Genomic DNA, 24,879 nt, shown 5'->3' with positions numbered 1-24,879 from the left:
CCTTTCAAGCCACTAGATAACAACAACCTGGAATCAGGACAAGAGTAAATCTTTAATTTTCCTGTCTAGAGGGGACTGTTTGGATGTAGTGTGCTTCATCATTTTGAATATGTTCATTTTCCTCTCTGAATCCAACAGAGGTCCTGTAAGTATCCCAATTTCCATTATTTTTTTTTAACATTGATAATAATGGCTGCTTTTAAATTTTACATTGTTGTTGATATTTTTTCAGTGTCCAAAGCGCTCTCTGTGCTGCCTTTGATGCCACAGCTCGTTTTTCTATAGCTCTACAGTCATTAGTCACATGCCATTTACAGCTTCTGTGATTGGCTCAAAAAAACCTTGCAGCAGAACCGAGTTTCCCTGGCCAAGATGGAAGAACTTAAATCACAAAATTCTAGGAAGCCCTGCGGCAGCCGAGCAATTGCTACTGAGCTGAACAGGATTCCAAATGGATAGATTTACTTTGAAACTCCTTGTTACACACATTGTAAAAAATCTGAAAGACAAGGCCTTTGATGACAGTTATAATCAGTGACCCTCAATCATATCTTATACAGATACCGATTTGGATTCACACCCTAAAAGAGCTGCAAGATGACATTACGTCAGACTTCACTCTAATGGCTACTTGTTTATTAGTTGTTTCCCACTAGCTCTATATCCATGGTGCCCTATGAGTGGATGCCCATGGGAGCAGAGTGGAAAATGTGTTACCCTAAGAAGAGGCTATATTCGCCATGTGAATCATGGGGGCTTGGTATCCATGGGTGTCCCCTTACACACCATATAAGGGCCCCTGGGGCTTGAGTGTTATCGCTTTCTGCAGAAGGGATCTATTCTTAGGCTGTCTGTCCAGGCAATCCGAGCAGGCAAGAACTCTCCTACTTCTGCTTTTTAAACTTTATTTTGTCAGTGTAATCAGGGGTAGGATTATACTATTTGTTCTTTTTAAGTCTGAACGTTTTGTGGTATGTTTTTTGAGTTGTGTTGATATGTGAACTCAGGTCCTGTGTGATAGTTGTATAATGACAGATGGCATAAGTTAATACATATTTTTTTCACTCTGTTGCATTTCCTGTCTGTTGTTGTTGTGTTTCAGAGGCTCCTCGGTGCCTGCCCGTACCTGGGTGTTTGGTCATCCCGACAACAGGGAGAAGAAAATTTAAGGAAAAAGAGGACTTTACTGATCCAAGAAGAAGCTTTTCACTTTAAACTCTCTTCAAAATGAGCAATTACACAGTAACCCTGTCTGGACCTGCACCATGGGGTTTCAGGCTGCAGGGAGGCAAAGACTTCAACATGCCCCTGACCATCTCCCGGGTGAGACAACTGCTCTGCCTTGTAGAAATAACAAACAAACCCAACATGCTTTATTTAACCAAATGCCTGCTTTATATTTGTTTGTTTTTTAAAGAAAGACAGAAAAACCTCACTACAGAGAATGTTTTGACATTTTTTTACCTCTCTTAACAATGCAAATCGATAAAAGCTTTGAGTCAGACGGTATGCTGGCATTATGTAGCATTGTGTTGCAGCTGTTGTTGTATTGGTTATCATCCAAGCCAAAGAAAAAAAAATCTCTAACCAGCTTTGGTGCTTGAGAGAAGTGTTGTTGTGCATTTACAGTGGAAAACTCTATGAATAGCAATAGATGATGCAAGCTTAAAGAAAATGAGTCTGTGAAAGGTGAGAAGCCTGGATGCATGCTACTTGTCTAGTTAAATCACATTCACTTCAATTTGCCCAAAGTGAAAAAATGTACACGCTGGCTGTTCATTTATTACACTGATTCAATCTATTAAATGAAATGGAAAAAGGAGACTTTCACCCTCAACCCCATATTGCTACAAAACTGTGTGATTGTCTTCTTTTTTGTGGAACACGAAAGAAGATATTTTGAAAAATATGTCAGTGTTATTTTGGACCCCATTGACTTTCATTGTACATGTTTTCCAAAATATCTACTTTTTAGTTCTTCAAAAGGAAAAAGGTCATATAAATTTGAAGCAACATGAGGGTGAGTAAATGATGACAGAATTTTTATTTTGGGGTAAACTATCCTTTTAAGTGTAAAAGACATTAGCTTTTGGACGTCTGTAATTTATGCTAAGCAGACGTTGATGTCATGTTTCGTGGAAAGACGCTCAAATTCTTATTGCTGCTGGATGTTGATTCTTCTTTCAGCTTTCGGTTTTCTTAGAATTCATTTCTTGATGGTTGAATGTTGTTTATTCAGTTGTTAAATTTGTTTACCTCACAAAAGAGGAGCAAAGGCGCATTGTCTTACCTTGTCCAATAGATCAATAAGGTGTGCTATTGACAAACGAGCACCGTTTATGACTTAGGGAACTGAATTGTTAATGTAATGCACCTTGTAACGTAATGTACAGTCTTCTGTCTATACTTCAAGTGTGCTCATTCCATGGCGCCAAAATCCTTTTTGTGTTAGCGGATGGATTCAAGGATGCCGTGTCCAAAGGCTCAGAGAGATTATTTTTTCCTAACAGAGAGTGAGGTGATTTTCTCTCTGCTATCATAAGAAATCGCTGCCGCTGTATAATCAGTCAAAGGCAGTTCAGCCCAGTTTGTTTGTTTCATAGCTGTCACCTTTCTTGACATTTGATTTTCTTTCACTTCAATAAATTTGTCTGGAAGCAATTACAAACCGGACCATCACACCGGGAAACTTATCTCCATTGTTTGGATTTCCATTACTTTTCTAGTCAGCATTGCTGGTGGCACACACTTTGATGCTGTAATCAGTGTCAAACCTGGCGTCCATCTGGATTTTATAGTCTCTCCCGACCCAGCTGTCACTGAATATGGAGGTAGATTAAAATGTGGGCAGTATATTCATTTCATTTTTCATGCAAGCTATGATCCATATTTAAAATGTCCTGGCCTCAATGTAACAGACATTGGAAAATGACAACACTAATATGAAGACCATGTTAAGTAAGTGACAGAACAATATGAGGTTGTTAATATGCTTGTGGGTTGGTAGGGAGCTGCCTTATTTCCTAATAAAACATTTTAGGCTACTTTTTAATAAAAAAATAAATAAAAAATGATAGAAAATGCATTACAAATAAGTCACTTACATCACTGTCTCTTAGCTATTTTGCTAAATAAAAAGCTCTTTGGTAGCTAATGATAGCAATTGACGACCACTTTTGGCCTGTGGTTGCAATGCCTGATTTATGGTCACTGATTTTAGCTTAGCACTAAAGGTCAGACCTGCAGAAATACATGCGGGTGCCATACATGTGAAGAGCACAGAAACAATAGACACATGAGGTCATGGTGAATTTAAATATTGCTTGGAAAGAGTCGCAGGAAGAACGATTATTATTGAAGCTGTTAGTTAATTCCATTGAAAACACTTCCACAGTTGAAAAATATATGGGAGACTGGGTCTATTGTCACATTTATTTTACTCCAGAGATTATTTCTCATGGTATGTTTATTTTTCAATTGTTTCTATTCAATTTATTTATTTAATTTTTTGTTCGATTATTATGTACAAAAAAGGGGAAAAATAGATAACTTAATCCAACATGAATTCTAATCAATACAATATTTAAAACAAATGGCAACCTCCCCTGACTGATATATCTAAAAAGATTGTCCTGTGAACACAGTTCAACATCTCACTTAAAATATTTTCATTATATATTACCCTTTTGTCTGAAGTGAGACATTATTGAAAACATTTGCATTTAAATCATTCTTGCTTTTCATGTTTTTTTTAACCAAATTATTGTGTAAAAAATGCAAAGAGCAGAAATTATGAACCTCTGATGAATAAATAATGATAAGACCACAGTCAACTTGATAATGATGCATTTAAAATTGGAAGATTTTTTTAGTGACTCTGTAAGCGCCGAACAGTTTGAGCGGTGTTGCTGATAGCAGAAAGTATTGGCCCTAAATGTCCCCAGAGATCATTTACATTATAATATATTGTTTCGCCTGATATAGAAATCCAGCTCTGCAAATTGCCAATATAATATTCTGAAAAGCACTTCATAAAGTCAATGACAAAGACAGTCTGTGAAGTCATTTGTGATGTATTATATGAAGTAATGGAGCCTTGAAAATACCCAAAGGTTCCACAGATAGTCCAGATCATCACCCAAACGTTAGCTTTTAGAGAGTGCAGTAGTAAAAGACAATTAAAGCTGGCATTTACAAGGACCTGTCTCATAAATCACAGTGCCAGAAGCGCCAGGTCACAGTTTCCTTACTAAGGTTCTACTCGCAGATTCTACTATCTGTCAACAATCTAAGCTAAACAGATTCTTTCATCGAAAGCTTGAAAGGCATGTTGGAACACCATATCTGTGTTTGACATAAATGTTAAGATTTTTAGGAACTAATGTGAGAGGATGGAGCTCTTCAAGTTAAGACAGTTGCCATCTGGACTAGATTTAAATAAACAGTCACAATGTTTCAAATGTTTTCATATGGATCTTAGCGGGTCATTGGATTTAGCATCTGCTGAAGTGAAACTTTTGTTCCTGTTATCCCTCTTGACATTTTATTCTACACTTGTGTGGGATTTATATTACATTCATTTATAAATTAATTAAAAGTATGTTTAGTTCAAGGTGGCAGAAGATACATAAGAGATATACGATTTGTCTTCTAATGACATAGCTTTCTCTTAACTTAACTCGTTTTTCATACTTATATGACTTCATGCCTTCATTTAATTTACATTAAAAACAAGAGAAGCATTATAGCGGACAAAATAAACCTATGCTTGAACAGTGATTCTTGCTGTGAGTGCATCTCAGTTCAGTATATCCGGGGGTGTAATCCCTTTCTTACGAAAGTAAAAAAAAAAATTATTTTTTTAAAATGATGTGAGCACCTAGGAAACACCAGATGTAGAACTGAAACCTTTTTCCTCGATTGTCTTACCTAAAATTGGTATTTTATTTATTCAGTAGCTGATTTAGTTTGACACTTGCATGATCACCAACCATATTTCAGTTTGTCAACAATGATAAAGCATAATTAAAAGGTATAGTTTTCGCATTACATCTAAGTGGTGTAGTTGTTGTGAAGAAACATCTCTTTACAATGATGAACACAGTTCTATTTCACATTTAAATTGATTTTATTAACCATTTAAAATTAAAATAAAAGAAATCATGCTATGATTTGGTTTGAAAAAATATATATTTATTCTTTTATTAAAACATATACTTTAATATCTAAAAGGATTGATTAATGTACTGTGCAGTAAGTTCTTTGAAGATCTAAATGGCTATTGTGTGAGTGTGTGTGTGTGTGTGTGTGTGTGTGTGTGTGTGTGTGTGTGATTCAGTAGAAGTAGTTTTAGTAGTAACCCAAATCTTTTAGAATGTGTATTTTGCAATGTAAAACTAAAGTACTGTTCAAAAACATGTTTGAGAAAATTTAATAAAAAATAATAATAATTAATGCTTGTAAATTAAATTAAATTAAATTAAATTAAATTAAATTAAATTAAATTAAATTAAATTAAATTAAATTAAATTAAATTAAATTAAATTAAATTAATATTCGGGGAAAAGTGATTTGTTGTCTATCTGAATTATGTCAGCCCAAAACCAGTGTGATGAATTGGTTAATTCCAAAATATCTTTTCTTGGCTCTCAAAAATGCATAATTTCTCTCAAATCAGTTTGTGTGTGTGTGTGTGTGTGTGTGTGTGTGTGTGTGTGTGTGTGTGTGTGTGTGTTTAATCAGCCTTTCACTGTCATTCAGTATGCAGCATCATGATTGAAGCGTTGGTAAAGCAGCAGTCTGTTAGCTTAAATGAAATGTGAACAGTGATGATGATGTTTCTCATCTTGCTTGTAGGACCCTGACCAGTGATGCATGCAGTGGGATTTAATTCCATAATAGCCAAGAAGAAGTATGTCTCAGCAGCAAAGTCTGGGAAATGCAAGCAGTGATTCATTATACAAGTGTAAAAATGCCTCTATCTGAATGCCTGACTATGAATCTTTTCCAGTGTATCCTATCCAGTGAATTGAAATATATATAAATATTGGAAATTTCCTTGCTGATTTGGAGTTTAGAGCAAAAGTATACCCCATATACTTTTTCTAATTGCTCTTTATGGATTCCAGTTATTTTCAGGTTAATCATATGCTTTAGTGTTCTTATTGCACCTTCAGATATTATACTTTGTTTGGCAGTTGGGCATTTACTAGGAGAACATTTCAAGAAGGAGAGCTCGTTCAGAAACATGTATATGTGTGCATGTTGAGTAATGGGCCCCAGAATACAGGGTCCAATTGAGAGGCAGGGGGCGTCAACAACAAGCTTTATTTTTAACATTTTAATTAGCTGCCACTGACTTGTAGCAAGATGGGATTTCAATCTCCATTGCTTGGTTTCTGAGCTCAAATAAAAAATGTTTTAAACATATGTACATATATATATATATATATATATATATATATATATATATATATATATATATACACTACTGTTAGTCCTACTTCTTAAGTTTGATTGGCAGATCAGCACTTCAATAATGTTGATATACAGTAAACAATGCTGACTTTTCTAATTTTACTATGCTCCTATATAACCCCTGACAAACGGTCAGTCTGTATATTAATTTTGAGGATTTTTCACAGGTTACATTGTTGCACCTGTATATGACCACAAGTGAGTCACTGAATCATTTATTCATCTGATTCTTTCAGGATCAAAATATCCTGAGTAGATTTTTGAACAATTTATTCATCCAAATCAATCAAAACACTGAATCATTTAAGAATGAAACGTTATGAGTCATTGAATCATTCACTCAACCGATTCACTAACAAACACTTTTTTTTTCACAATCAAAGGTATGTTTTGATTCGTATTAGATGCAAATTAAGAAACATTGTTATTACTGTTTAGCACACATCACTTATGAATTCTAATCACTTCATTCTAATTGAAGACATTTGTTCAGGTGTATGTCTGAAGATACAAAAGAACTAAGCTGCAAATAGATTCTCTGAGCCAATATTTTAAAAGAAATCTCACTAAAGAAGAGAATATCGTTTATGTTTGGCATGGCTCATACCTATACAAACTTGTGAAAAACCCTCCAGTGTTTCTCCCACTGTAGTTACACAGCAATGATGCTGTTGTTTCACTAAAGTTACACTTCTCCTCATCGTTTAATGATTTTCACAGATTATCAAGATCCCAGATGTAGTAACTTTAGTTAAAGCATTTTTTTTTTTTTGTGAAGAGGAGAACATTGTTTGTGTTTGGCTGCTCAGAATCAGCTAATGCACTTAATAGTGACAAGTTATCAGTTAAATTTGACTGATGTTCCATGCAAATATGTGTACTGTAGCAAGCATAGTATGTGAAAATGAATTCGATAGTAATTATCAATAAACAAACAAACAATACAGAACCCGTTTCTATAGCCATGATGATTTTACATTGGATTCTTTTGTGTGTATAAAATTCAATCTGTGCTGTCATTTGTAATTATTTAATGAATGCCTGCCATCTTTCCACAGATCACAGCAGGCAGCAAGGCAGCAAGTGGAAACCTCAATCAGGGTGACATAATTACAGCGATCGATGGGGTCAGCACTGAGGGAATGACCCATCTGGAGGCCCAAAACAAGATAAAGGCAGCCACCACCAAACTCAACCTCACCATGCAGAGGTAAACCTTAACACCACCAGAACTTTTTGAAGCTTTTTATGTTTTTGATTACTTTTTTACTTCATATTCATTGGTGAATGGGATTTCTTAGAGGGCATCAGCAATGCATCTCATTTACTTTCGCAGCAGACAAGTCTGCCAAGCAAACAAAGTTATCTGCAATTAAACGGCTCCAAGAGTGATAAGCACTCACAGCTGAACTTACACAGACTGAGAGTGACAGTTAGCATACAAATATACCGACAGGACAATTGAACAAAAAAATGTGTCTGTGATAAATCAACTGGATATCTGGTGTTTAGGGGTAAGGAGAAATTACATTAAGAAGGCTTTTTATATAGCTTTTTAATATAGTTTATTAATTTAGCTCAGACACCCCAAAGCCTCTATCCGAAAGAAGATTAAGTTCTTTCATGTGGTCGCCTATACTACAGCAAAAGGAGGAAATATTGCTCACAAAGATACCTCAGCAACCCTGTGACATTTCTTAATGCTGGCGGTAGTGTTCACATAAGCTACTCCTCCGTCTCTGTCTTTCAGTTGTGAGTGATTTTCAGAAGCTTAGCTGATTCTTCTTATTTATTGACAGCAGCCAACCACCTTTATTCGTTGGAAAAGGTGGAAGACGTTCTCATATACATGTGGATATACTAGTATTATTGTATATGGTAGATAGATACTGGCTGCATTTCATTTGATTTGGTATATATAATAGATTTATTATTGACAGATTTATGTAAATTTGCAACATCTTTCCATGCTCCTCTCCAGTCAAAAGAATCTCAGGAGGAGTGACAGGGTACACATGTCTTTTCAGCAGTGTGCTTTCCCTGGACTTCACTTGATGGATTCTGAGAAATTTATCACGCCAAGTGGCTTGTGAAGAGCCCCCCAGTGTTACTGCTTTTTACAGCAATCCTACTGGCGTTTCACAAGATACTCACTCAATGAGTGCTTCTTGTTGTTTAAGATTTTATTGGCCACTCTAAACATTTTTAACGTGACACGATTTTAGTTCCTGTCCACAGGGAAATGGTCAAATTAAAAGTTTTTGGTGATTCATTGTAGCCTTTTTGTCTCTGACTTCATAAGAATGGTGTCTTTGAGACACAATGTTTGGGGTCTGAAGATCTGTCTATATTAATAAATACAGTTATACTGTGAAATACTATTACACATTTCAAGATAACTGTTTTAATTTTAATGTATTTTAAAATGTAATCCAGTGATTGAAGTTGCATTTTCAGCATGCCACATGTAACCATGACTTTCTTAGTTAAATAGAAAGTTCAAAAGAACAGTATTTATTTGGAATAGAAATCTTATGTAACAATGTAATTGTCCTTACTATAGCTTTTGATAAATTGAATGCATCCTTACTGTTTAAATCATACTGACCCCAAACTTTGTAACTATAGTGTATGTATATAATTTTTCTCTTTATTGTATATAAATTAAAGACTTTTATTATAGAATAATATTTAAAATTGTGAAGTATCTCTACACCACAAATGAATACTACTGAATACTTTTTCGCATAGTTATTTAGAATATATATATATATATATTTATTCTAAATATCTATGCAAAAAAGTATTTGTAATAGATCACCTTAAGACACTATTCTATCTTGACATATATCCTACATACTGGGCATTTTTATTTAACCACTGGTAATAGAAATATGATTAATTCAGTTAAAAGTCAAAAGTTTTTACTGGAGTTGAATTATATATGTTGTGCTACAGTTATATGGTCAGTTAAAAGTGCACTTACTCATAAAATAAATGTGCTATAATTGCTATAATTTTTGTTAAATGTGCATTTAAATCACTATAATTAAAATGACAATGAAGCATTAATGTTTACAACCAATCATTAAACATATTAATAATGAACAAAGGGACTCATGAAAAACAAAAGCCTAATGTTTTTGGATGATTGACCTTTGCTTTGAATTCTGTACTGGTCCCAGGTCGAGACGTCCCGCTCCTGTACCCACAGCCACTCCAAGAATGGACTCACCCATGCCAATTATCGCTCACCAGAAGGTAAAGTCTCTGTCCATCTGTTCCCTTATGCCAAGTAGGCACAGTAAACAGACTTATGTCGTCTTTTGATATTTTATCGGTGTTGTGTAAAATATAGCTGGACAGTGTGGAGGGGATAAAAATGTTGAATGTTGATCATTTTTTGTAATAGGCCAGCCATTTCTTTATAATCCTCTTAATCAGTCACGGAAGTTTCCAAGCCCATATCATACAAAGAAGGAAAAAAGTGGAGGGATTGTGAAAACAAACATTCTCTGTAAAGCCGACACTTAACTCCCCCTACAGGCATTTGTTGGTCAAGCAACAGTAGCCAAGCACTTCATTTGAAATCCTCACAAGTTTACTGCTGGTCCAGTACTCGTTTGGATTGTTGTTGCCAGATGAATTCTGATCTAGAGTGCTTCTTCAAGCCTCATTTGCCTCTTTTCTAACAATATTTTTCTTCTATGGTTTGCCATTGTGGCTAATGGTTCATTTGTTTATCTGATCTAATGGTTTATTTTACACTAAGGAAACCACTGACACTGAGGAAGGAGAAGATGAAGAGAAACCTGTCAAAAAATATGGCATCCTCCTGGCCAAAAAACCTTCCAAAAAATCTCTAATTCCAAACACTGAGGAGAAACCTCAGGAGAATCTCCAACCTGCAATTCATTCTCCTGCTAAAAGCCCTGTCCCTATTTATCTGCCTTTCGGGCCAGGGACAAAAACCACCCCAAACCAGACAGGACAGTATAATTCTCCCATAGGCCTATATTCAGCAGAAACTTTAAGGGAAATGGTCATGCAACAAGACAATATGAATGGCGTTCCACTGCTGGGGTAGGTAATGTGATGCCTTACCCACAAATCTGTATCTTAATGAGCACATCTAGCAAATCTGCTTTAACAAGCTAGTTCACTAACGGAGGCATTGGCTAGCCTCACCTGTATCCCTGCATACCTTTGACAAAACTGTGGCGAAGAATACTCAGAACATTCTGTCATTAACTCTGCACATTCCACTTTCACATGCAACGGATCAGCTGGGAATGTGCTTGGCAGAACTGGGACCAGTTGTCCATAAGACTCACCCGACCCCCGTCCTGCAACACGAGCAGGGCCTGGTCGAGTCATATCTGTATCTATGAATGTAAGCTGCTTCCAAATGACAACATACTAAGGTTATTTTTGTCGTGTAAGAGCTACATCTCCTGCGATTAGAACAGGATTGCCAAGCTTTTATAAGTTTGCTTATAAATAATGTCAACATGTTAAAGATGGTGCTTTGAACGTTTTTATGTGTTGGCATCATTCATTAGCTTCATAAGAGGTCTTCCTAAATCATTGTCCCAGCAGTGTATCTTATCTTTCCAAAAACATGTGAGGATATTCCCACAGGGCCCAAGTTGAGCTGTAATTGAACATGGGTGCAAATGTGCGCTCGTTGGCTCTTTTAACCTGCTCAGAATGTCACAGCTCCTGTAACAGTATATCCCAAATGAAGTCCTACCGCAATGATGCCGTCACGTATTCCATCCTCTATTTGCAGCTCACAGGGGCAGAATTCCCGCTAGGCAACATCACGTGCACAGCTGAGAAGGGCACGTGCATCCATTAACTGTTCAATCTTGTAAATCTAGGTGTATGAGTCTGATATGTACTCTCTAAACTTTGAACCTTGTTGTCAGGCAACTAGCAATATATGACTTTGAGCTGTGACTGGTTAAATGGTATTTTAGGGTTATTTTATATACTGTTATAGTATTTATAATTTATTTATAGCTTTTATTTTTTAGATGCTATCTATTTTCAGTTGTAATGTAAGGTTTAATTTGTTATAAGCTAATGCCATTTTTATTTTATTTTTTTAACTTAGCTTTAATAATTTTAGTTCTTGAGCGTATTTCTGTTGGCTGCCAAGGCAGTATTTCTATATTACTAATTTAACATTTATATTCTGTTATTTCTGCTTTATTTCATTTAACCATTTTTTTTTCCAGTTAACAATAACACGACTGGATTGGTTATTTGGTTTAATGGGAGTATGAGTGTTATGTAGCTCCAGTGTTTTCCGTGTGTCCCGCTGCAACCAAACTGTTCCAGTCAATCAGTCTGTTCTAGGAACAAAGCAGAATGTCATTCTTATGAGAAATATGACCAGTAATAACCATCATCTACATCATGGCACAACAGATAAAAAAAAAATCATGAATATATTTAAAATGTTATTTAATAGCTCTGATCATTTACTCACCCATAGGCCATTTCAAATAAGCACTACTTTCTTTTGTTTCAGGAATACAAAATAAGATATTTTGTAGAACCTGAGACAATTTTCATTGTATCTTGTTTTTGTGTAAAAAAATTAGAGTCATACAGGTTAAATTACAAGAAAGTGAAAATAACAGGGTGAGGTGTTTAAATATATTCATATTTCAGGTTCAAGTTCTTTAGACATAGTGAAGCATTTGCAAACATGGACATGAATTCATTATCATTCCGCACACTGCTATATCAAGGCTAACACTGCCTCTTTTGTTTATCTTTTTTCCGTCTATATTCCTCTATGTTGTCTCAGGTCATTGCCAACACAGCTGCCAAGTCAGTAACAGTTTTGAATATAAAATCTCCAGAGTTGCGTGTGAATCTGTGTGTTCTGAAGCATGGCCACATGCAGTACTGTGGTTGTGGTTTGCATGCTTACATTTTCAATTCCCGAATGTTCAAAATATATTTTGAACAATTTGACATTTCGGACATGATTAAATGTTAAATGCTTTATAGTGAAGTCTTTAAACTAGATACATCTGTTGCTGGGTTTTGGCTATAGTTTTATTGTTCAATGCGTCTTTGCATGTTTTATTTTTATTTATTTATTGGAGTATCATAATGAGAACTATTGCATGCCATGTGCATTTTTACTACTAGGAAGTCCAGAAGCATCTTTTATGCAGGAAATTGTGTTTTTTTTTTATAAATATAATATAAAACTAATGGCTGGTGCAAACCATTTAACTTCAGAAGCATCTAAACTAGTAATGCAAAACTCATTACTGTTTAATGATACAGATGCATTAGGTAAGTCAAGTCTGTTCTCACTGTCAAATCATATCTATCTCTCTATTTTCACTGATATTTCTGGCTCCTTACCATCACCCACCCGCTCTACACTATTATACCCCTGACACTCCCACACCTGAACTCTGACAGCCAAGAGTATGTTCCCAGCTTCAACCCCATCGCATTGAAGGACTCAGCTTTGTCAACTCACAAGCCTATCGAGGTCAAGGGTCCTGGTGGGAAGGCTACTATCATCCATGCTCAGTACAACACTCCTATTAGTATGTATTCTCAGGATGCCATTATGGATGCCATTGCTGGTCAGACCCAAGCCCGAGGAAACGAGATGAGGTAGGTCTTCCATTCCTGTCCAGCACTTTTTACTACACTGATGCTTAGGTGACAGCTGAGGTAAGTGATGCAGTGGCCCCAAAATGGACATTTACACCACACTACATGACTGCCATTGCATTAGAAACAGTATTAAATTTCAATATTTAATGCAGTGATGTTTTTAAAGGAATAAGTTCACTCAAAATGTAAATTCTGTTTTTATTTACTCTAACTCACAATTCAGACTTTTTTTCACAGAATTTTGAGTTCATATCATGCAATTCTGAGTTCATGTCTTACAATTCTAAAAAAAAAAAAAGAAAGAAAAAAAAGATGAAATTTTTCCTGTGGCAGAAACAAGCCTCACTACTGCTCTTTTGAATACAATGAAAGTGAAGGAAAACTTTTAAATCAGGAAAAGTACAGTTACTCAGATGCCACATCTTTTGAATAGTTCCATCCTTTAAATGACTTGATTGATCCAGTATCAAAGAGTGGTCTGGGAAGCATTTCCCAAAAGCATTGGGAGCCTAAGTAGACTGTAGTAATCATTAATGCCAGTGGTTTCTAAAGTCTACTTAAACGTTAAAAAGGTTTTTGAGAAGCACAGCCCTGAGCAATATATTCATGAATTAGATTGATCTGGTTCTTTCACCTCACTAACTAAACGATCAGGTTGCCACAGGTTTAACACTCCACTTGATCTAAATGTTATAAGAAAACAACAGAATTTTTGAGTGAACTATTCAAGTGTCTAAATACATTTTAGGACCACTGTATTTAGCAATGTAACTGATGACGTATTTTAGTTGACCAATCCATTAGCATCACCCTAGTTCCCTCAACAACAACAACAAAAAAAATACAACAAGATTTTTCCATTGGTGATTGGATTATTGCAAAATATATATATATATATATATATTTTTTATTTACAAATTTTGTTCATCATGATGATCTTTACAAATTGACACAACTTTTGTGATTTTTTGGAACCTAAATACAATCACCAACCTTTAAGATTCTGACAACGCTTTCAGTCTTTATTTAAAAAATAAATAAATAAAAATACAGTAAAAGTTTGAAAAAATCATAAGAGGGTATTGAAGTGTTGTAGAATAAAACGTGAAAATTTATTGAGCTTATGTTAACCACACGATTTATATATATATATATATATATATATATATATATATATATATATATATATATATATATATATATATATATATATATAATTGTTATGAGATGTTAGGAAAGGAAAGATATTCCTTTACTGCATATTTTTGTATGCAGTTTAATGTTTTTGATTACAATGCAATTCTACTCAGTTTGCAGTGTTTATAACAGTAAGATCTCATTATCGGTCATCTAGCCTGGGCTGATTTCAGGCTTCTACAAGGTTATATGTATTAGCCTCATTTGTGCTTTTCCTCCCTCTTCTGCTTGCAATTATGTCACTCCATCCACAACCAATTGCCTATTCCTCATCACTCATCCTCGCCTCACACCCACTACATTTCCCCTCCTTCCATGTGACACGTCTCTGACTTGCTCCCTCCCATCCTGGTTCATCATGTGATTACAGTGGTGATGACTCCGCTGGATCTCCCTTGGCGTAAGTAGCCACAGTCTATTAGATCCACCACAGCCACATTGCCTCATCTCTCATGTTATATTCTCTGTTAAAGGTTGATTGCATAAAAACTGAAGTGGATTTTTGGTAATTTTTCAGTTACCATGTTATACTGTTGGAAATATGTAAGTAAATGGAGTTCTATAAAGAAAAATAGGAATGTTCTGAGTATATCTGCCAGGGGAGAATTACATAACCTCTAACATTTTACTTTTCTCAGTTTTATCAAATCCTAACTCATTCTTTCATCACAGATCTCTCACTACAATGGAGCTGTAGTAAAATTATGCACATTTCCACAAATATATGAATTAATCCACAGATAACTTCAAAGTTATAGTCTTTTATTATGATTTTTGTAAATGTAACTTGATGTTCCCAAATTCAGAGAACTCAGATGAACATCTGATCCTCTTTTCCCTTTCTCTCGGTTGTGGAGCAGCTCACTTCCCATTAAAGACACTCTTGTGGACAGTGCTTCTCCAGTCTACCAGGCTGTGATCAAACCTGACAGTAAGGAGATGGAGATGTCAGAGTGGGCCCGTCGTGCCGCCAACCTGCAGTCCAAGTCCTTCCGCATGCTTGCTCATATCACAGGAACAGAGTATAGTGAGTACAGCCTTTCTTTAACACACCACTGTGTGAAATGGAAATTGGTTTGAATTGAAAAGGCTGACATGTTTGCATGCTGACATTAGATGACAGTGATTGCATGATAAACATTGGGTTGTACTTTACTTTCTGAGACCAGGCCTGTAACAATTTACTTTATTTTTTATTTATTACAGTGCAAGATCCAGACGAGGAGGCTCTTAGAAAATCAAGGTAATCCACATTGTCTGAGTTTTTGCCATCTTCAACCTTGTGAAAAAGTACACTTTACCATACTTTTAAAAAGAGAACTATAATGGGGAAATTATATACTTAAAAAAAAAAAAGTGCAAACTGAATAATGTTTTTGGACACGTAAGTGCATGATATTTACAAAAAAATAAAATGCATTATAGTTTAAATTATATTATATTAAATGCACTCTTCTCAACTAAAGAGATTTGACCCACTAAAGTAGAACTTCTTTAGATGTAACTTTATAATGACTTCTAATGGTGTAAGTGTAACGTTTTGAATGTACTAACAAGCATACTTAAATATTCTTTAATTAATCATCTATTTGAAACTTATATGTGTTTAAACATTCAAGTATAGTAAATGTAATATATTTTAAGTAGGTATTACATTTAAGTACTGTGTTGTAGTACACTAAAGTGCACATTCAGAACAATAAAGCACACTTTTTGACAAGACCAGGTTGTAAACGTGTAAGATTCAAGCACAAACAGGTCTGTTGATTAAATTAAATCATTTATTAATTTATTTCCTTATATTTTCTTCAGGGAGAAGTTTGAATCAGAGGTAAAAGGCCCACGATTTGCCAAACTGAAAAACTGGCACCACGGCCTGTCTGCACAGATCCTTAACATCCAGGGGTAAATGCAAACCATTGTAACCGGAGAGAAGTTGAGGCAACAGTCAAGGAGGAAACCCAGAGGCGATGTAAAGTAAGGGTGTAAAAGGCAAAGAGAAGTAGTGTAGTGACTGGAATGTGAGTTAGAGCTCCAAACTAGCTTAGAGTGAACACACAAAGCTCATGTGTTTGATGTTCATATGTCTTTTTGTTTTTATGTTTCTCTTTTTCTTCTCTTTTGGCTGCTCTATTTATCTTAAATTATTTCTGAATAATAAAGTGCCTGAATGATTTACTGATGTAAAGAACTAACCCTGAGAAAAATGATAAAAATATATGTACCACATCCACTGCAATACACCACCGCACATATTGAAATACAAACCAAATGTACTATTGTTAATGTGAATAAAACATTATTACTTTTAACCAAATAAATAAAAGTGTCAGTGTGACTCGTTATTTACTTTTGTTCCAAACTACTATGATTTACTTTCTTCTATGGAGCAGGAAAAAAGATTACTTTAACAGAATGTTCTGGCTGCTGTTTTCCATGCAATAAAAGTGAATGGGCTTCAATAAATACAAAAAGCGCCATAAAGGTCATTATTTCAAGTTTAATGAAACAGCTCATCAGTGATCAGTCACACACGAAACAAAGACCTCTGATATTACTGCATTTCATTTCTTAATTTCTCTATTAGACAACTGTCCTGAGTCTTATTTTGAGAACTCTTTAACAAATTCAGCCACATTTAAATTTGAATGCTGAGAAGGTCAATATTTCAGAAAAACTTTTTTTTTTTTAAAGAATTTTATATTTTAAAAAAGCATGCATATTTTTCAAATAAATGCTCCTCTGTTTGTAGATGACCTGAAAATAAAAAGACCAGATTACACCAAATATTAAGCAACACAACTGTTTTCAACAATAGAAAATATTCTTGAGCATGAAATCAGCATGATTTCTGAAGGATCGTGTGACACTGAAGACTGGAGTAATGGCTGCTGAAAATTCGGGTTATCGTCACAAAAATAAATTACATTTTAAAAATATATTAAAGGTTTACTGTATTTTTGACCATATGAATGCAACACTGCCAATAATTGGATACTTATTTAAAAACATTTTTTTTTAAACTAACAAAACAAAAAAAAACCTTTCAAAGTCCAAACTTTTGAACAGAAATGTACTCTTTAAAATGTCATAGTTCCTATAAATACATACCACATGCAGATTCTGGCAATATTCCTATTCACTCAGCCAGTTTCTGCAACACTAATACTGACCTGTGGATGATATTAAAATTCAGGGTGATAAGTCGCTCACTCTTAGCTCATCTTTCATAGTTATTCTCACATTATGTGTACGTTTACCAATAGCCTATATAAAAACAGACACATTTTTTATGTGCATTTATATATTTATTATATCGCTTGTAGTGTAGTCTTCATTAATAATATAAAAGTTAAAATATATAATTTAAATATACTACTATATTCTTCTTCATATTGACAGCAGATGGCACCCGCGGCTCTCAGTTTTGGATGACTCCATCCTCTCCCTCTCGAGCGCGTCTCTCGAGCTTGTTTTTCACCGCGCGGGTCTGCGAGTAGAACGCTCGCGCTCGGCCGCGCTGCTGTGATTGGAGGACTGCGGCACCGCGGAGCTGTGATTGGAGGACTGAATCAGGGTCATCGCGTTACGCTCACGAGAGGAATGTTCCCTCACACATAGGCATAACTAGAAAGAAAAGAACGAGAGAAACCGGAGAAAACGTCCTCGAAAGTAGGAGAAAATCAGCTACAACCTCACCACTGAAAGTCTGTAGAATTCACGCTTTGAAGTAGATCTTCGCCACGAGTCATAAGTCCTAATTTGGAAGGATTTTGAGTTGTTTGAGCGGCTTCGTCAAATTGGTAAGTGGGAATTCCGGATATTTGCGTGATGGTTTTCTTTCTGGTAGTAGAGGGGGAAAGTTTGTTTCCTCTTGTCATGGTTTCGTTTTGCAAAAATGGACGCTTAAGATGAAGCAGCCAATTAATACAATATCGAACAAAGGGATTCATTCATTATCTGCAGTGTTTCTACATGTCTCTTTACATACTTGTCTGCTATTTTCTTATTCCAGCCATTTTTTCCACATTATATTCTCTATATAGGAAACAGCCGTGTTCTCATAAAAGTTAATTACTCCATTTTGTCTACATTGCCCGTGCCCAATATTGTTTATTATTTGTGTGTGTGTGTGTGTGTGTGTGTGTGTGTGTGTGTGTGTGTGTGTATGTGTATGTGTGTGTGTGTGTGTGTGTATGTGTATGTGTATGTGTATGTATGTATGTATGTATGTATGTATGTATGTGTGTGTGAGGTTGCATTGATAACATCTGTGTTTGGGTTTTGTTGTCAAGTCCCAACATGCATCGTGAAAAATCACGTTGACTAACGTAACCTGCTTGTGTTGTGTAGCTCGGATTGGCTTTTCTTTGTCAGTAGTTGAATTAAAACAGTTTGTCCTTGATTATAGAGATGTTGTCTTTTCATTAACTTTGCTACATTTGTATTGTAATTGGCAGATTACTCAGTGTTTTCTTTGACTGAATGTTGAGTTGTTTACATTCACGCTGTGAGTTTTTGTATGATCTCTTTTTTTCATGCAGTACTACTACAAACTTAAATAAATATATTCATGCAATATTTTACATTAGAGATTGACAGATACGTAAATATTATTTTATGTTAAAGTCTCCAATAACCCATTTCACCCCTCCAGAACTGTGGGTTTAATTCTGCTTGTTGACACAATGACCACAGCAATGAAAAAAATATATTCAATGTAAATTGTTCTATTGACAATGCTAGCAAATAATATTACTATTGCTATTTATGCTATTTATTTCTGCAAAAATTGTATTGTTTTGAGACAATTATAACTGACTGAATTGAAAACTTTGAATATTGGTATTCAAAGCTGATCACCGATCAGGATGACTTATTTGTTGCATATTTGCCTTACTTTAAAAAAAAAAAGAAAAAGAAAAACATTTTGTCAGTAAATTGATCTATGACATTTAGCCTATGTCTGCTTTTTGTTTTTGTTTTTTTGTAAACTCTTACAGGTTCTTCTGAGTTGTTTAGAGGGGACATTTAGAATAAAGTATATATCTTTTTTTTGGCCCTGACCCTCCACAACACCCAGAGAATGAACATACCCATGATTAGTCCCAGGGGCAATAAAACACAGAGACAGAGATAAATCTCCAACGAGGAGCCAGGCAGTTCTATCCATATATCTTAATTTACCGTGGTATTGGTCTTTCAGATTTGTGGAGGGAGAAAAAGAGCAGAAAGCTCTAAATTAAAAACAGAGAACCTCAGAGAGGCCTGTGCTTGCTCTTATGAGAAGCCCTCTCTTTTTTTAGTGGCAGTGTTAGGAAATACAAATAGACCTAGTGCCTACAGTTTATTTTCCCTCTTTCAATGTCGTCGTGAATACGAATAGTTGTTCAAGTAAACACAGGGTAATTCCAGCTACTTAATATCCTGAAACTCCTTGATTGTGGAGATAGTTTTGTGAACAGATTTGAGATCGCATGTTGGCAAGTGTGAATAATGTTAATTGAAGGCAGACCATTTTCTAAATGGGGTCTTTTTATGCATGCCTGCAATAGGCTGTGGAGATTCCTGTTACATGCCTTGCTCTAACAACCACATGAAGTCTCATGTAACATTGTGTGAAAACCATTGCGTGACACCTTAGAAACAATAGCTATTTAAACGTTGTCAAAAAAAGTTGTTTTTTACAAGAACATTTTACTTGTCAGAAATGTGTGTGTGTGTATATATATATGTATACATTTCATCATTTTTGTACATTTTTTTTAATATCTTGGAAATTGTTTTTCATATACCATTGTTCTGGATTCAAACAAAAACATCTGTAATTTTCTTAATTTTTGCTCATATATATATATATATATATATATATATATATATATATATATATATATATATGATCTAATTATTCGATTATTCGAAAATGATATTTGAATTTCGCAAAAAAATAAAGTTCACAATAAAACCTAATATCCATGGCATATTTGAAGATGTATGCAAGCAAAAAATAATTCATGAATGAATAAGGGGCCGTTCACATATCGCGCCTAAAAACGTGTGGAAAACTCTAGTCTCGCCGCTTTCTCCTTTCCAAAGCGCTCGGGCAGAAGCGCTCCTGAGGCGTCTGCCGTTGCTACGCAACAATGACGCGCTCTCTCCATGAAGACGCAGATATTTCAGCAAAGGATAAATGGATTTGCAGCACAAAAAATCACTTTCAGTAGCTCTGCTACTAAATTTATTTCAAAATGGCAATCCATATACAGCTATGATCAGCTGTTCCTTCATCTTGGCTGAGCTTTCAACATTGTTACGGGAAAGGATGAAGCTGAATGTTTAGTTCTCGTCACATGACCCGCGGTGCGCTTGCGGTTCTCTGAAAAGTTGAGATGTTTGAGAAAGTGACCGAATTCAAGAACATTGTTGCGGCATCTCTCAAGCAACGAATAAACACCACTAACTTGGAGAATGCAGTGAAAACTCCTCTTCTCGCGTCTGCCCTAGACCCTCGGCACAAACATCTCCGGTTTCTCGATGAAAACATGAGAGAAGTAAGAAAAAAAAACTTTTTTGAACACAATCAGAACATTTGCCTTGATGTGAGTGGTGCGGATGCAGCCGCCGCCATCAACGATGAAGAAGATGCAATGGCCACTCGTCGGAAAAGGCTGAGCCAGTTCTTCAGCGATGATTACAGAGAGTCCAGCCGAGACGAGTGGGAACAGTTCTTGCTGGAGCTATGTATTCAACCAGATGAGGATCCCATTCAGTGGTGAAATGAAAACACAAAGCGCTTCACAAAACTTATTCGCTTAGCACACCGTTATTTGTGAGTCCCGACAACGTCTGTGCCGTCAGAGAGCGTTTTCTCCGCAGCAGGCCTTATTGTTAACAGACTAAGGAGCCGACTTTCCCCCGATCATGTTTACATGCCCGTGTTTCTTAACAAGAACATGTAAAACAATAGAAAAAAAAGCAAAAAAGATTTGCTCAAAGTTTCAAAGTTAAGTGTAGGCTACGTTCTACAATAGCCTAATTGCTGCAGGCTGCTTTACGTTTTTTCTTTGTTCACTTTTTTTTTTTTTTTGCTTTTAATCTGTACTTTTGTTTGTTTGCACGCATTGTTAAAGGTTTTCAGCTACAAAACACGATGTGTAATGTTCAAGCTTATTGCGTGTAAGCTTGTTCAAAATGACGGAAACAATAAATGTTGCTGAAAAATAACATCTGTCTTCGAATATTCGTTTTTTGTGAGCTCAAATATTAGAATGTGATATTATATATATATATAGAGTAAAAAAAACTATATCTTCTTTACTTGTGTAATTGCATACTTTAACTGCGTGTGATTACTAGATTGTATAAATGCATAGATTGTTTAAATACAGAAGTATAATCGGGACTTGCCCTGAAGCATGTTTATAAGGTCAATCCTGCTCATAACATGTGTCAGATAGATTTGTCCTGTGCCTGTTCATGATCATGAATCATTGGCGCCAGTTTGTTGTCATTTGCATCATGTTTTGTAATCTGCTGGCTAGAGCTGAAACAGCTAATCGATTTTAATAGATTAAGATCGATTATTAAAATAGTTGTCAACTAATTTAGTCATCGATTAGTTGCTAAATAACTTTTATTTGCCTTAAGCGGCTCATTTCATGCATATTTCAAATCTGCGGTGACCAAAGTGTGGCAGTAATGAGCCACCGGATGTTTTACTCAGCCAGTACAGCAGGAGAAGTAGCGAATAGCCAATAGCTGGCCTTGTTTTATGTCACTTGCTTACCGAACAGCGTCTCTGCAGCAGTCAGCGGGATGTGGGAGTACTTTACTTTGAGCCTTCAAAAAAGAAGAGTAACCTGTAAACTCTGCACTACTGAACTGTTTAAAGGGTCATGAAACCCCCCTATTTCAGCGCAAGTCTAGCTCACACTGTTTTTGAAAAATGCAACTGAAATGGGCGTGAATGGCTGTGAGAAGGGGAGGGGAGTGTGGGTGTGGTATTGCACGGCAGGGATAACTGTTATTGCATATCATTACAAATGTGTCGTAAAACGTAAGCAAAAAAAGTTTTTTTTTTAAAAGCTGGCAATACACTGACACTATTTCTGTCATTTCAAAAGTAACTGAACGCCCTGTCATCAAATTCTATTGAATAAAACATATTAAATGTACATATTAATTATAATGTCATTATAAACAACTATATACTTTATATACACACTATAAATTAATATATTTGCAAATAATAGATTTCCGGTTAAAAAAAAATTCTGTGCCTAGATCGACGCGCCACCTGAACAACAATAGTAAAGATGGACAGCGACATAGAAATATACAGTGACGGCAGCGCGCAGGGTTCTGTGGAGGTGGAGGACTTCTCTCCTCCTGCATCACCAGGGCAAAATAGCGAGATAATCGATGGCGGTGCAGGTCCTCTGCCCTATTTATTTGAACCATTAGCCCCTCCCGTGACTGTGGAGGAAAACATGGGCGAACCGGAGGCCGCGCGGATGGGAGAAGTGTCAGAATGGTAGCGACTTATCAGATAACAAAACCCATTCTGCAGGCAAAAGTCCGACCTGAAATTAGCCTAACGTTTTTATTCATAAACGTATAATTTTGCAACAGGTGTACCTGTGGTCACTGTACCAGACTGTCTCCAAGAGAAAACTTGTGCTGTAGGGAAGTTGCACAGGTAAACGCATCTTGACACTCCTTCACTGTATTGCATTTTAGTATCATTACATTTTTTTTAAATATATATATAAATATATATATATATATATATATATATATATATATGGATTCATATAATATACAGATACACCAATATATTTATGGAGAAATATACATATATGGTATACATATTTTTTATTTTAGATTCTACTTTTATTTCCTAACATGTAGGTGATGCACAGATGTGATCAGGTTGGTGGGGCAGCATGCATAACTGCTCATCCAGGTTTTGAACCTGTCGCCTTAAACACATTTGTTTTGCAAGCTGTTTATGGCACATATCGCCAGCTATTCGGTGACATGGATAACACAGTACTCAATAGGTTAGTAATAATCTTACCTGGTGTTAACTAAACATATCATTTAAAAAATTACCATACATTTACAATGTATCTCAGTTGTTACAGACACCTCGCCTACAGGAATTTTGTCCGGTGGTGCTGGGGGTACCTTGGCTGACACATTAGGGTGGTGATTCCCTCATGTGCTGTTACCCGCATCAGAGAGCAGTTCCCTGACATTACTGGAACATATACAGGTTATCAACCTCCTCCACTTGACTAAATAAAAATAAATAAAAAAAACAATTCCATTTTGCCATGTAATTTTTTTATTTACTTTCAATCACAACTGATCACAGACAGAGGGTGGCCTAAATCGTGACGTGTGTTGTGCAACAGCTTCACTCTTTTCTGGTCTTTGAAATTGTGAGCACAGGTGGTCAGGAACTTTCAGTTCCTTCAGAGATTCCTGAAACAGCTGTGGCTGCTCCAACACACTCTCAAAAAGCAAATCCTGCAATCTTTCAACATAATCTGCAAAACATTAAAATAAAATTGTATACACAGGTGCTTCTCAATAAATTACAATGTTGTGGAAAAGTTAATTTAGTTCAGGAATACAACTAAAAAAGCTGAAACTAATATATACACTCACCAAGGATTATTAGGAACCCCATACTAATACTGTGTTTGACTGAAATACAGGAATACTGTGCATTCCTGAAATACATCATCTTTACCACGACATTCTTATTTTTTGAGAAGCACATTTACAATGATATATATAGATAGACGGATAGATAGACAGATATAGACAAAGACAGAAAAATGAATAGATGGATACCTGTAGACACAGACAGATAGATAGATGTACAGAGACACAGATAGACAGACACAGACAGAAATATACTGTAAAGACAGACAGACAGACAGACAGACAAACAAAAGCAGACAAATAGATAGATATATACAAACAGATTGATAAATAGACAAATAGACAGACATAAACATAGATAGACAAAGACAGATAGACTGAGTGAAAATACCAAATGTTGGATTTCTTTTCATGAGTCGTAGAGTGTGCTCTCCTCTTCTGTAGCGGGGGTACTGTATGTGCCATCGGAGCTCCCCTGAAGCTGTTGTTGCTTGTTGTCAGTGTTGGGGAGTAACTAGTTACATGTAACGGCGTTACGTAATTTAATTACAAAATTAATGTAACTGTAATTAGTTACAGTTACTAAGAAAAAATGAGTAATTAAATTACAGTTACTTATGAAATTTTTAACGATTACAAAGGGGATTACATTTGAATATTTACACACATCCACATACGGATTTAACTGATTTATTTTCCAAATTGCACTGACTATTCTGAGACATACCACCCTAATAATTTCCCGGATGCGGAAATACAGTCTAATTCGTAGAATCCAGTCATAAAAACGGAATGCCTAACGCGGACGGAATATGCCACATTTTGGATGACTAAATCAAAAGTAGGTCAGTACACTTGAATCAAAACATGACA

The 24,879-nt window shown here is 35.6% G+C and overlaps 2 protein-coding genes across 5 annotated transcripts in view; both read left to right on the top strand.

The window, feature by feature from the left end:
* Positions 1-719: 719 nt before the first annotated feature.
* On the top strand, positions 720-16,657 carry LOC132122258 (LIM domain-binding protein 3-like). Of its 4 annotated transcripts, XM_059532301.1 has the most exons (10): positions 721-872; positions 1,103-1,323; positions 7,536-7,687; positions 9,663-9,738; positions 12,299-12,321; positions 12,931-13,131; positions 14,702-14,731; positions 15,192-15,358; positions 15,538-15,574; positions 16,144-16,657. In XM_059532301.1, the coding sequence occupies exons 2-10, from the start codon at positions 1,228-1,230 to the stop codon at positions 16,238-16,240; spliced, it is 879 nt and encodes a 292-aa protein (XP_059388284.1). In that variant the 5' UTR covers positions 721-872; positions 1,103-1,227; the 3' UTR covers positions 16,241-16,657. The 4 variants fall into 4 exon arrangements, with proteins under 4 accessions (XP_059388280.1, XP_059388284.1, XP_059388282.1 ...); XM_059532297.1 differs by lacking the exons at positions 12,299-12,321; positions 12,931-13,131; positions 14,702-14,731 and adding an exon at positions 10,250-10,560 and having other exon boundaries at positions 720-872; XM_059532299.1 differs by lacking the exons at positions 12,299-12,321; positions 12,931-13,131; positions 14,702-14,731 and adding an exon at positions 10,250-10,560 and having other exon boundaries at positions 837-971.
* A 1,164-nt stretch (positions 16,658-17,821) lies between these two features.
* Positions 17,822-24,879, top strand: part of LOC132122257 (bone morphogenetic protein receptor type-1A-like) — a 50,381-nt gene continuing 43,323 nt past the window's right edge. Inside the window, exon 1 of the mRNA XM_059532296.1 lies at positions 17,822-18,134. The gene's annotated coding sequence lies outside the window, so the exon portion shown is untranslated. The remainder of the gene's footprint in view (positions 18,135-24,879) is intronic.

Source organism: Carassius carassius, chromosome 40 (genome assembly GCF_963082965.1).
Source record: "Carassius carassius chromosome 40, fCarCar2.1, whole genome shotgun sequence".
In the NCBI taxonomy this organism is placed as follows: Eukaryota; Metazoa; Chordata; class Actinopteri; order Cypriniformes; family Cyprinidae; genus Carassius; species Carassius carassius.
Note: the sequence above shows the minus strand (reverse complement) of the source record. Positions and strands in the feature narration are given on the sequence as shown.